The sequence below is a fragment of the Lacerta agilis genome, chromosome 11 (genome assembly GCF_009819535.1).
Source record: "Lacerta agilis isolate rLacAgi1 chromosome 11, rLacAgi1.pri, whole genome shotgun sequence".
NCBI classification, from domain to species: Eukaryota; Metazoa; Chordata; class Lepidosauria; order Squamata; family Lacertidae; genus Lacerta; species Lacerta agilis.
This window is the reverse complement of record NC_046322.1, coordinates 36,056,960-36,069,912: the sequence shown is the minus strand read 5'-3', so window position 1 is coordinate 36,069,912 and position 12,953 is coordinate 36,056,960. Positions and strand designations below refer to the sequence as shown.

Here is a 12,953-nt window from a genome sequence, read left to right as displayed (position 1 = left end):
CGAACTATTTAATACTATTTTGTGAAGTTAAATAACAAGTTGACTACATCTTTGAACAAATTCCTGTTTAAAATTATTGCTTACTAGATACAACAGATTTCCAATTCACTGAGGCTCATGACATGGTTGTCCTAGTCAGGGCCTGGGACAATTTGAATTGTCTTTGTTTAGTTGCTTGGTTGCACAGGGTACTATCACAGATTCTTGGTCTTCTTATCAGACTAAGTCCAGTTTAAGAGGGGGCGAAACACACATTTTAAAATTATATTTTTAGGAATACAAATAAGCTTTCCCTTTTTAATGTGTTAACTTGGATTATATATTGATATGAAATACATTCACCTACCACTATATTTGATTGTGTGTGTTTGGCAGCATTATAAGAAATATATGTGTGTGTGTGTGTGTGTGTGTGTGTGGTGTATATACATACACATATATATATTGCCTCACATGAAGTGCAAGTGCCTTCTGTTCAGACAAGAAATTCTTTACATCCAAGCAATTATTTTTAACCCTGCCATTCTGATGACAGATAGATTCAACCCAGTAATTGCTCGTCATCCTTTTTATAGTAAATTATTTGATTATCTTTGCATATTCATAACCTTGTGTGAAGGGGTAGAAGTAGCAGAAAGAAAAGCACTTTGGCATTCCACTCCATTGTTGTTTATTGCGCCGTAGTGAAACTGGATGTTGATGTAAAACTCCCATCTCCTTTTGTCCCACCGACATCTGCCACAGAAATTCTTGAATTGCTTTGCAGATGCCACAACTTGTCTTGAAATAATAGAAGGCTGACCTTGGGTCAAGACTGGACTGCTTTTATTGTACGCAGACCAAAGTTCCTTTTGCATTTTAAGTTCCTGCCATTGGCTGATTCAGAACTTTGTCATGCAATACTAATTATAAATATTCAATAGGGTGGTTTTGCTCTTAGTTGTCTCTTAAAGCTAATCCCTAGAAAGGAACACTCTGTGTAGGCACTTGAAAGTCAAATCCAGTTTGGTTTGGGAACAATCTCTTATCAAAGTGTGTAAACTTGTATTTCTTTATAGGTGTTGAAGAGACTTGCACTTCCAACACAGATCCTTTGTCAACAAGTGAACTACCGGACTACTTTGTGTAAGTAGGATAATAATACTGGAGAAAGGGGATAGAGCGGCAGGAAACAATTTATGCAGTCCTCCCTCAAAGTGAAAAAAGCACTTAGTAACTAAGGAAGTTACTAAGTAAAGAGGGGAAAGCTGCCTGGAATGTTGCTCTGTGTAAGATTTCAAGTAGACTTAGGTTATTGCAGCTCTGCCTTTACTTTCCCTCCAATTGCCACGCTGAAGAGAAAAGTCTCTTAGTTGATATGCCATCTCGAGGAGTGCTTGTGAATAAAATTCATGTTTACTTCACCTCTGGCCTTTTTTCATAAGAATAAAATAGTCAAAAGTACCTGTGTTCTTTGGATAGCTTGTCTGCCATTTTGACTTCTGGTAAGGAGATCTGCTGTTCATCCTTCCAGAAAGTGTAATCTGTTAAAAGAGTAAATCTCTTAGATGAGATAGCTGGCTGAATTCAAATTGTTCCCAGAAGTTTGGAGTCAAATGACTCTCAGCAAACCTGCACAGGGAAAAGCTCGGGCAAATGAATTGACGTTAAAGGGGTCCTGAACCACATATGATTCGGATCTTGTGAAGCAGTATAAGCCAGCTCCTATGCAGTTCGCTCCCTTTTATGTGTGTATCTTGGCTTTAGCATCAACTGTCACATTGATCGAGCAAAGGTTCGAACTTAATTCATTCACGGCATTTGTATGCTGCTTTTCCTACACTCAGAGAAGCTTGCAAAATAAGTGTCCTTGCATGTTTAAAAGCAGGAGCGGCTTATCTTATGGAGCCCAGCTGCAGCCGGAGCCTCCCAACAGCAGTGCCACTGCCACTTACTGGGAGCGGGGACGGCAGTGGCAGGGTTGGGGCTGTGCGGACCCACTGGTGGAGCTAATTCACATTCCCGAAGGGGTGCGCACAGAACCCCAACCTCACCGCCACTTCACCCCTCATAAGCAACAGTGATGCTGCTTCCCAGAGGCTGTTGCTGTGGCTCCATGCAACTTTGTAGTTTGCATCATAGTATCACTTCATAGCTTTCTGTTGAAAAGCACTTCATATTTTCAGTGATGTCTGACACTGTTTTAGAACTTATTTGTTTTGGGTTTTTCGTTTTTTGTTTTTTGGTGTGTTCTGCATCCGTTTTGTTCCCTTGGTAGCAGCTGATTATAAACACCATTTCTTTTCTCCTTTCCCCTTTTGCGTTTAATTTGGCCGTGGCAGCCCATGCGATTTTGTTGACAACGGCACACTGGTATGTCTTTCAATTTTGTGGCGCAGATGCAAACAAAATCGCGTGGGTCACCCTTGATAAATGGCATCGAAAGCAAAAGGGAGTGAAAAAGAATAATGGCACACAAAAGCCATTGCAGTCAAGGAAACAAATGGGCATCAAAACAACACCAAAACAACATGAATGTATGGCTGCATGAATATTCCTGTGGCCTAGCAGGCCACACCTGTTTTGAAAAAGCTATTGCAATGCAGACTGAGTTATGTCTGTTCATAATAAAACTAGCAAAACTCTTCATGTAAAAATACTACTGTTTTGACTTTTCTCTGCTCCTCTTCCCCAGAATATGTCTGTGCTTCAAAATCATTGTTGTTTTTCTAAAAGTTGAAATAGATAATGTGGAGTGTGTGTGCTTCTTATATGAGATACTGGTGTAGGATGTAAAAAAAAAAAATTGTCCAATCAACTAAGCTCACTTATTTTTTTAAGCATTCCCACCCAGCTGTTCATCTGAAAAGGCTCCCAGAGTGACTCACAAGACCAGTGATAAGACAGTCTCTGCCCTCAGGCTTAAAAAGAGACACAAAAGAAAAGGATGTATGGAAATAGGATGAAGGAAAGGGGGGGGGGAGTCGGGGCATTAATTCTCAGTTAAGAAGTTTTTCTAATGACCAACTGAGACAGAAATTGTTCAAGGAGAGGAGGAGCCAAAAGTTGCTCCTCTTCTGCTTCAGTCTTGCTCTTTCCTGCAACCTGATGGAATAGCTGCTGTCAGGTGTTGGTTGAGGAAGCTGAAACATCTGGTGGAAGCTGAAACAGTGCCAGTGGTGTGGGACTGCAGCCTGCTTGGGGTGTAAACATTTCTACAACTAGAACTTTGCACTGTTCAGACATAACACCTCCTCTTGGTAGATGTCCAGTTTGCAGCAGTCACAAATTTAGCTATTAACTAATAATTAACTAGTTAGTGCTATTGTAGAAAAAGCAACTATTTTCAAACATTTGGTTGCTGATTTTCAGTATGTCCTGTCTGTAATTGTTTCTTGAGACAAAGAAAATGAAATGAACGTTTTATGAGTTACTTGAAATGCTTTTCCAACACCCGTCTGTGCTGGGAAGAGATTTACTTCTCGTTCTCTAACAAGATATTTTTTTTTAAAAAGCCATCCGTACTGGGGATTTAAATACATGCAGTAAAACCTAATAACCCTTGGTGTAAAAAAGAAAGAAAGAAAGAGCAGTGTGTGCTTTTGAATGTTGTGAATCGAAATGCTGACACAACCTTGCCCAGTAGTGCTACTGTACAACAGGGCGGTGAGAGTGCAATGACTCCAGTCATGTTCACATGACCCTTGTCCCCGGAATCACGCTGCCTGCACATGTCTATCGCATATCAGCTGTAACTGGCACAGAGCCCTGTTTTGTTCTACTTGGGCAGCACACACTCCTTTTGTGCAGAAAATCTGAGATGATGGTGTCTTGCATTCCTGTAGTAACTCATTTGATGGTGTGGCTAGCAATTTCTCTCCCAAAGGCACTGATTGTTAGCAGTCATGCAGAAAACAGATAGAGGGTTCCAAGGCCAGTGGAATAATGTTTTTTTTAATCTACAGTGCTGCCTATGTACATGGTGTTTTACAAAAAAAGAGAAAACGGGTCTTTAAGCACCTGCAGTCTAAAAATAGGCACAAGCAAAATAGAGGAAGTGGAGAGTGATGGAGGCAGCAGTAAATGGAAGTGGAATGTACCATTATTTCTCATAAATGTACAATCGGCTATTGGGACTGGGGGTTGTCCCAGAGGCTTCATAACATGGCAAAAGCGGGTTTTGAGGAAGTACTTGAAGAGAGTATGGAGGTGTTCAGGGAGACAGTTTTGGGTGGAAGGGGCAGCAAAGAGTGAAGTTATTTCAGGTAGGAGAAGACCTTCAGATAGTTGAGGAGGATGGAGCTGGATGAGTAGTAGCTACAGTTAGGGTTGTGTCAAGATACAAGAACTGAATATGAAAAGGCAAAGGCCATGGAGGGTTGTGAAGGTACGGATAAGAATCTTGTGCATGATCTAGGACAGGGGTCTCCAAACTAAGGCCCGGGGGCCGAATGCGGCCCAATCACCTTTAAATCGGGCCCACGGACGGTCCGGGAATCAGCATGTTTTTACATGAGTAGAATGTGTCCTTTATTTAAATGCACCTCTGGGTTATTTGTGGGGCCTGCCTGGTGTTTTTACATGAGTAGAATGTGTGCTTTTATTTAAAATGCATCTCTGGGTTATTTGTGGGGCATAGGAATTTGTTCATATTTTTTTTTCAAAATATAGTCCAGCCCCCCACAAGGTCTGAGGGACAGTGGATCGGCCCCCTGCTGAAAAAGTTTGCTGACCCCTGATCTAGGAGCAAACAGGAAGCCAGTTTAGGGAATTAAAGAGGGCTGTTGCATGGTCAGAGCAATGAAAAGGTGAATAATGATAAAGTGAAGGATATAACATAGGACAATGCAAGAACAGAAAGGAGAGAGTCTATAATATTGTTCCTTCTAATTGCCCTAACCCAGCAGAGAGGGATGTTTGGAGATATGTAGCAATAGGCAGCAATTAGGTGATTGCATAAAATGTATTTCCACTAAAACATCTTCAGTGAGGTGGAAACTGTTTATCTTTCTTCCAAAACAATTGTAGTTGATATAATACTGTAACTATTTCTTAAGTCTTAGCCACCTGGGCTTTTTGTTACCTTCTTTAGTCCACCAAAGCCATGAGATTTTGCCTGATATTTAAAAGGTCCTTCAGTTGTATTAATATAAACTATAATGAAATTCACAAAAGAATTTTAAAAAATCAGCAGTGTTTGATTTTAATATTATTGGTTCCTATGTAAAAATGCATGTTGTTGTGAACATTTTTTGAGCAAAATAACCGGTAACCTGGAGATTGCAGGAACTAAATTCTGACTAGTTAAAAGGTGGTTAGATCACCATGACAGTGAAGGAGGAATTAAGAAATTTATACCTCTTAATAAGTTTTTAAGGGGAAGTGAATTATGGTAAACTTTAAAAAAAAAACAATACCATGAATTTTAAATCTTGTTTATTTATTTTTTTAAAAAGAAAATACATAGCTATTATCTCTTATGAGCAACGACAAAGTTACAAGGATGACTTCAACGCAGAATATGATGAATATAGAACCTTGCATGCAAGGATGGAGAGTGTTACTAGAAGGTTTATGAAACTAGATGCACAGCGTAAACTGCTTTCTCCAGGATCAAAAGAATATCAGGTAAAACTTGCTTTCCACCTTCCTCTGATGTTAATGTAGCTTTAACCTTCATCCAAGTATGCCTCATGATTTGAATAAGTATTGTTGGATGCACGTTACATTATTCCCCATGGTATGGCCATATTTTGACTGTACCTTGCATGTGCCAAATCCCTCCATGGAGGCCTTATAGAGAAGAACTCTTGAGAAATGTTCCACAGTTGTGATCATTCCTGTCCTGCAGACTTGGCAGAGGCTGGCTCTATTTTGTAAACCCCGTCACATCTTTTTATCTTGGGAAGTGATGGATCTTTCCTTTCCTTGGCAAGCCTTAAACTAGTATTGGATTATTTTAGGAGAATTATTTATATATCAATCATGAACTGATCTGCAGTGTTTACTCCCATTCTCTGGTTCAAGCCAATATAGTGATTAGGGATATAGGTTCATCAGTCTTGTGCCTCCAGATTACTTTAAGATAAATGAGAAGCAGTACTTGCTGCTGAGTCTTAAAACCAATGATTAGTGATGGCAAAGGGTTGTGCAAGAGCAAGATGACGCTCATGTTGTGGTAGGATCAACAAGATATTTGTGTAAACTTGGTTCTTTTGTCCTAGCCTCTAACCCCTGGAGTGTTGCTTAGCGCAAACAGAACAGGAGGAGAGGAGACTTTCTAAAGTGTCTAGTCAAAAGCTCTCTGATGCTGAAAGGCAGTGTCACATTAAGATTAGCATATCTTAGTTTTATTAGTTTAATAAACTGAGATGAACATTTGATCACACTGCAAATGGAAGCGCAAAGCGCCTGTATCTACGCAGTGTAAACCAACCAATCAAAAAGCCTCTAATTAGCCATAGCTTCCTGTTTCTTTTTTTGTCAATTAACTTTATAGGTTTTCCAAATTTTAGCCTGATTATGCAAATTATACAAATTATTTCCAGATTAATACAATTTTGTTTAAGTGGCTTCCCGCACACCATTCTTGATGCATCTTTATCATCTACTATTACTGTGTTTCATACTCCTATTTACCTCTGGTTACATTCCATTTTACAAAATTATCACTTAGTCAACAGCTGCACTCTTAATGATTTCTATTCATTGTATTTTATTATTTAGCTTTTCATATAACATCAAGTGAGGAGCAATATTTCTTTTCTTTTCAGTCCAGATGTGATCTGATAAATCCAGTTGTTGACATTCATTGGTCTTGTGTGTCTGCCATTGATGTTTTAAACTGCATTCTTTGCTGGCTGGTCACAATACAGTGGTACCTTGGTTTAAGAACAGTCCTGTTTACTAACGATTTGGTTTACGAACTCTGCAAAACCAGAAGTAGTGTCCTGGTTTGCAAACTTTACCTCGGTCTAAGAACAGAATCCAAACAGTGGAAGGACACCGGTGGCGGGAAGCCTCATTAGGGAAAGCACGCCTCGGTTTAAGAATGGTTTTGGTTTAAGAACGGACTTCCAGAACGGATTAAGTTATAAACCGAGGTATTGTTGTTGTTCCGTTGTGATTGGGGTGGACAGCTGAAATCTCGAGGATAACTCCAATCTTCCTCTGCTCAGTTCCTGTCCCTTCCATCCCATAGTAGGAAGTTCCAAAGGAACTATAGTCTTCTCCTTTCAGTTGGTCAGCTACTTCAACAAGTTCCAGGAAATTGCCATTTTCTTTCTCAGTCTGAAGGCAAGGTATTTTTCTCCAAGTATAGCTGACAAGTGGAAATCACCATCCCGCTCCCATCAGAAGCATCTCCTGAGACCCTGCACCGTTTCACACATACGTTGCAAAATTAAGTTCATATTCCCTTTTGGGAGGGGGTTTAAGCTCCAGCCTCCAATGACATCCATCAAAACAACAAGGCTCTCCCACAAATCAATTTCAAAAATAGACTGGAAAGAGAAGTTGCTGAATTGCAACTAATTACCAAACTTAAAACCATGGAAAGACCTGGTCTGAACAAAGACATTGGATTCTTATCTCATTATACATGACAAAGCTATCTTTAGCCATCTCACCCCTTGCCTTTTCCTGTTAGACCAGGTGCAGTCGTTAACAGTCATCAACAAGTTTTCCACACCTATCAGCCAATCACCCATTCCCACCACCCTTCTGAGTAATACCCCTCCCCACTCTCTCACTATATATAAGGGTCTGGTGACTTCTGTTTCAGTGTATCTGAAGAAGTGTGCATGTACACGAAAGCTCATACCAAGAGCAAACTTAGTTGGTCTCTAAGGTGCTACTGGAAGGAATTTTTTATTTTTATTTTGTTTTGACTATGGCAGACCAACACGGCTACCTACCTGTAACCACAAATCATGGGATACTGTAGCTTCAGTATTCCAGGGATACAAGCTCCAGAACAAGCCAAGACATTAAGCAACAGTTTGAAGTTGGTTTAAAGTCTTATTTATATTTCAGCCTAGTAAGCTGAGATATGATTGTCTGAACTGGCTCAGTGACTCTTTGTTACTGACTGTTCTGCATTACAGTAGTGAGTGATTATTTTTCTGTGCAGAGAAGGCAGAAATGAGGGGCTCTACCAAATGGGTTTTCAAACTGTAATACCAAATTCACACCATCCCAATTCTTGAGGGAGAGTGGGAGTTTTTGGTAAAATGAATGTGTGATCCAGGGGTGTGTAAGATGGATGTTCTTACTGTACAGGTGTGGTACAGTGTCTTCAGTTAATCTTAAGGTAATTGTTAATTGCTAGCTGTACTTAGTAACTATAAATTTATCCTTAAACTTGTAGATCCTTCATGACGAAGTTTTACAAGAATATCGGAAGATCAAACAGGTTTGTATAACTATACTTAATTATTGTGTATGGTTCATGTATAAAGCTGTATGCCATGCCAATTGAATAGGATTAATTAGAGCTCAGAGTTAACATCAAAAAGACCTAATTCCTGTACTCATATTGGCTTCACTGTATAGAATTCTAGCACTTTCAATTTTACAGTGGAATGGATTGAAACACATATTTAGGTGACATGTGTATTTAAATACTGAAACCATGTTGGATCATTGCCTCTTGGATTCTCATTGCATTGGGCTTGCTTTTCAGTCTGGACAAATGCTTCTATTTGTCTGTTTTTAATATGTTTGTGGCAAATGTTTCGTTTTGGCTTCTATGATCAATGTGAATTGAGAATCTTCATATGAGTGAAATACATTTTTGTCCTGCCTTCTATAGCATTCCACTTTCCAACTAGCCATAGTGACAGCCAAGGCTTGGTATTGTTCCCAAATATTCAGAATTATAAATAGTGCTTTTAAAACAATGAGAATTTTAGAAATGTGACTTAGAAATGAGGCTCTAATTGACCATATGCCTCTTCTTATGTGCTCTCCCTCATTTGCTGCTTAAAACTGAAGAAGTAATTGCTAATGTGCTGCTGAGCATCTGTATGCCTTATGTGGCTGCATCACTTTCTGAGCCTGGGCTCATAACTTAGGAAGCAGAGCTGGAAAGGGAAGTGACAGTCACTCGGGCCTTGGAAGAACCATCTGTTGAGGATTGAGGAGGAGCCTTCTGCCAGAGAGGCATGAACTGAGAAGGACATCAGCTGGTCCCATTGGCAGAGGTGGAGAGAGGCAGATGAGGGTGGTATAAACCCCCCAACAAGTGTTTTTCACATGAGCAATCCAGATACATTCATGCCTGAATCCCACTAAAGTGCAAGAGGCTTCATCTTATCACATGCAACTGTGTTCATTGGGCTCCCCCTGCACAGTAGGATTTAGAAGTACCTAGCATTCCCTGCATTGTACCTCCTGCTTCCAGAATTTTACAGAGTTCCTAAAAATTCTGGGTCAATTCATGTGTGTTAAACCCATGTTAAAACTCTAAGAGTTACTGCAAGGACCCAGCAGTGTGGAGGAAGTAGCACATGATCTGGTTCAGCCAAGGGTCCAAAAGCAATAGCTGTGCCCAATTCTCTTTTGTGCGGTAACCATTTTTTTTCAGTTACCACAGTGATCAAATTAGTTCTGGGAACCCATGGCTGTATTTGTGGACACGTCAGACACTTTATATGCACTGTGTCTCCAGAAGCACATCCTGGGTCCACATAAAGCACTTCACAAACGTCTCAGCTGGTCCCATTTTGAAACAAAATGGCACCTGTCCTTTCTACTGCAGTACAATATGCAGCCAACCTCCACTGTAACCGCAAGGCCACGTTAGTATTGGAACATTGCTTGTTCCTATGTAGCATTAGTTAGATGTGCCTTTTGAATACTGTGTATGTCAAGAGTTCTGACTTTCTCAAGATAGCAGTGGCCTCAAATTATGCGTAAAAACAAAAGAAGCTTGGTTGGTCTATATGAAAAATTCTGAAAGCTGCAGTTTAGCAATCCTTTTGTTAGGATCAACCAAAATGTCACAAAATAGGGAAAACAAAATAAAAAATTCCTTCCAGTAGCACCTTAGAGACCAACTAAGTTTGTTCTTGGTATGAGCTTTCGTGTGCATGCAGTGTATCTGAAGAAGTGTGCATGCACATGAAAGCTCATACCAAGAACAAGCTTAGTTGGTCTCTAAGGTGCTACTGGAAGGAATTTTTTATTTTGTTTTGACTATGGCAGACCAACACGGCTACCTACCTGTAACAAAATAGGGTGTGAGCTTTCACATTCACCCTGAACATCAGGGTGGGTGTTAGAGAAAGCAGGGAATGAGGACAAGAGAGAACTAAAGTAACAAAACAAAATGGCTTGATGTTGTAGAACAGAATTGTACTGTTGGAAGGGACCCTGAGGGTCATCTAATCGAACCCCCCTGTAATGCAGGAATATGCAGCTGTCCTATATGGGGATTGCACTTGCAACCTTGGTGTTATCAGCACCACGCTTCAACCAACTGAGCTATCCAGTCATAAGGGAACTCTGTGTTGGGCTGTAAGGTCTCAAGATGGAGATTGAAGACTTCATTTGATTAGTCTTTGCTAGGTGCAGTAAGTCTCAGGTTACACCATGGACTCTCTGAGAAGGAAGTACCTTCATTTTTAAAAACGTGGTAGTTGCCGGATCTGTCACCAGCCTTAAGCAAAACACACGAGTTCCTTGATAGGCAGAGAACAGAATACAGTGAATTACACTGTATAATTGCATGAGTTTTGTTAACTATCTGATTAATTATGGAAAATGCCTGGGCATGGGTTGTATAACATACAAAGGGCAAAAAAGGCTAACTTAAAAAACAACAACTTGAAATCAAAAGTTTCCTCTATGGAATTTGATTGTCTGAATTTTCTCAATCTGTTTTCTGTCCCAATTTTGTGACTGAAACATACCTGACTGATCCTAAACAGGGGACGCATGTCCCTGATTATTGTGCAGGACCTCTTGGCATCAGTGCCAACGACCATGGTATCCTCGTGAACTGTGTATGTGAGATGGCTTTAAGAGCCCAACTTTGTGATGGGGGGGCAGATTAGGTTTTGTTTTTTTCTGTGGTTTTATATGCTTGCATTTCATTACTTTTTAACATTGTTTTGTGGATTATATACCGTCAGTGTCAGATAGGACGATGAGATATACGGTAAATATGCTAAATATATACTCTGTATATAGTTAGAATTTTACTTTTGTTTCTGTTGCAGTCTAGTCCTAACTACCATGAAGAAAAGTACAGATGTGAATATCTCCACAACAAGCTGGCTCACATTAAGAGACTTATAGGCGAATATGACCAACGGCACGCAGAGTCATGGCACTAGGGCTCTGGACCAGAAGATGTGAATAAACTAAAGATTATTTATTTAAAATTCCATATGACTTGCTCTAAGGTTTAAAAACAAAGTGAAATCTCTAATGCGGAAGTTTCAGCATTAGCAGGCCGAGTTGCTGTTTTTCTTGATGGTGAGGATGTTGCTTCCCTGCATAGTTGAAGCTGCTTTTCCCCCAGTCCCCTTTTATCCTTAACATTTACTCGTTTATCCATGGAAATCATTTTACCATTGGCTACTGGGGATCCAGTCTCTGTAGTTCTGAGGTTGTGCACATTTTTAAAATATACATATATATATATAAATTGTAGCAGAAGCAGATGCTTTTGGATGAATTACAAGCCTGTTTTTTCTGACTTTTTTCTTGTTAATGCAAAAACGATTTGCCTTAAATGGTAGAAAGTTTAAAAATTTGCACAATAAAATAAACATTGTTTCTGGAGGGTTCAGAGGTGTGTATGTGTGAATGAGTATGTGCACATGCACACACCTACAACAAGAGTAACTTATTTCTGTGATTTCAACCCCCACTACAATGATTGCCTTACATTGTTTGCTTATGTATCTGAATTGTACTTAATCCATTTCTCCATAAACACTGCTTCCCAGTACATTAAAATGGGAAGCACTACTGTGTCTGAAATAAGTGTGTGTGTGTCTGCGTGTGTGCATGAGAGAGAGAGAGAGAGAGAGAGAGAGAGAGGAGGGGGGTTGTGTGCATACACAGTTGGGGGGTAAATCTGCTATATAGGCCAAATGTTCAGGTTGACAACTGACAAGTGTTAATGCAGGGTTTTTTTCCAATAAAACTGCTGCATCTGTTCTGGAAGACAAATATTTCCATTTCAACGATTTGTCAGCTTTCTTATCCAGGAAAAATTGATACTTTACAAAAAAAATCTATAGTTTTGGGGCAAAATTATAAAATTAACATGTAGGTGACCTATTTATATACTGCTATAAAAGTATTTTTGAAGAGAATATGCAATGAAGCTATTGCCTACATGAAATGTATATTTAAAGATTTTTCTTCCTGTGTGTCAGGAATATAACAAAGATGTATTTAACTATAAAATACTGTGATCATCAAACAGCACAAACTTTCATTTCATGCAGTTAATTGGTTTAATTTAAGTTAAACCGTCACTTTATCATGTGGGAACATAAGTTATTTGGTCACAAAATTGACTTATACTTGTCTTTTCTTTTGTCTTAATATATTTCTTTCAAAAGTGCTGCCAATTGAAAAGGGAAGCATTATGTTTACAAGTCTGATTTTATTTTATTTTTTGGAATGTTTGCCAAAATTTTGGTAGTATCTTTAATAAACTTGTCTCCAGCATCAACTCAGTTGTTGTGTGTTGCTGTACAGCAGAACAACAGAACATGGTACATTTCATACAAATGCCTTAAGCGTTATACACATATAACTCTGAAATGCTGGGATCAGATTTTAAAGACACAAAAAAAACACCAGTAACATTTTTCACAGTAAGCCATGTAGCATATGAGAAACCCTCTCTACAGCCCGTTGTTTTAGCCACAAAGCATAAATTTTCACAGCTTTTTAGTGTAGTCATTTTAACATATTATGACTTCCTACAGTCAAACCTCTTCCTCAGGAGT

The 12,953-nt window shown here is 39.3% G+C and overlaps 1 protein-coding gene across 1 annotated transcript in view; it reads left to right on the top strand.

Moving 5' to 3' along the window:
- The window catches only part of ELL2 (elongation factor for RNA polymerase II 2), a 39,928-nt gene extending 27,255 nt beyond the window's left edge, over positions 1–12,673 (top strand). The window contains 4 exon segments of the mRNA XM_033163605.1: positions 1,059–1,125; positions 5,436–5,607; positions 8,348–8,392; positions 11,202–12,673. Coding sequence (XP_033019496.1) covers positions 1,059–1,125; positions 5,436–5,607; positions 8,348–8,392; positions 11,202–11,318 — 401 coding nt within the window. The 3' untranslated portion in view covers positions 11,319–12,673.
- The last annotated feature ends 280 nt before the right edge of the window (positions 12,674–12,953 follow it).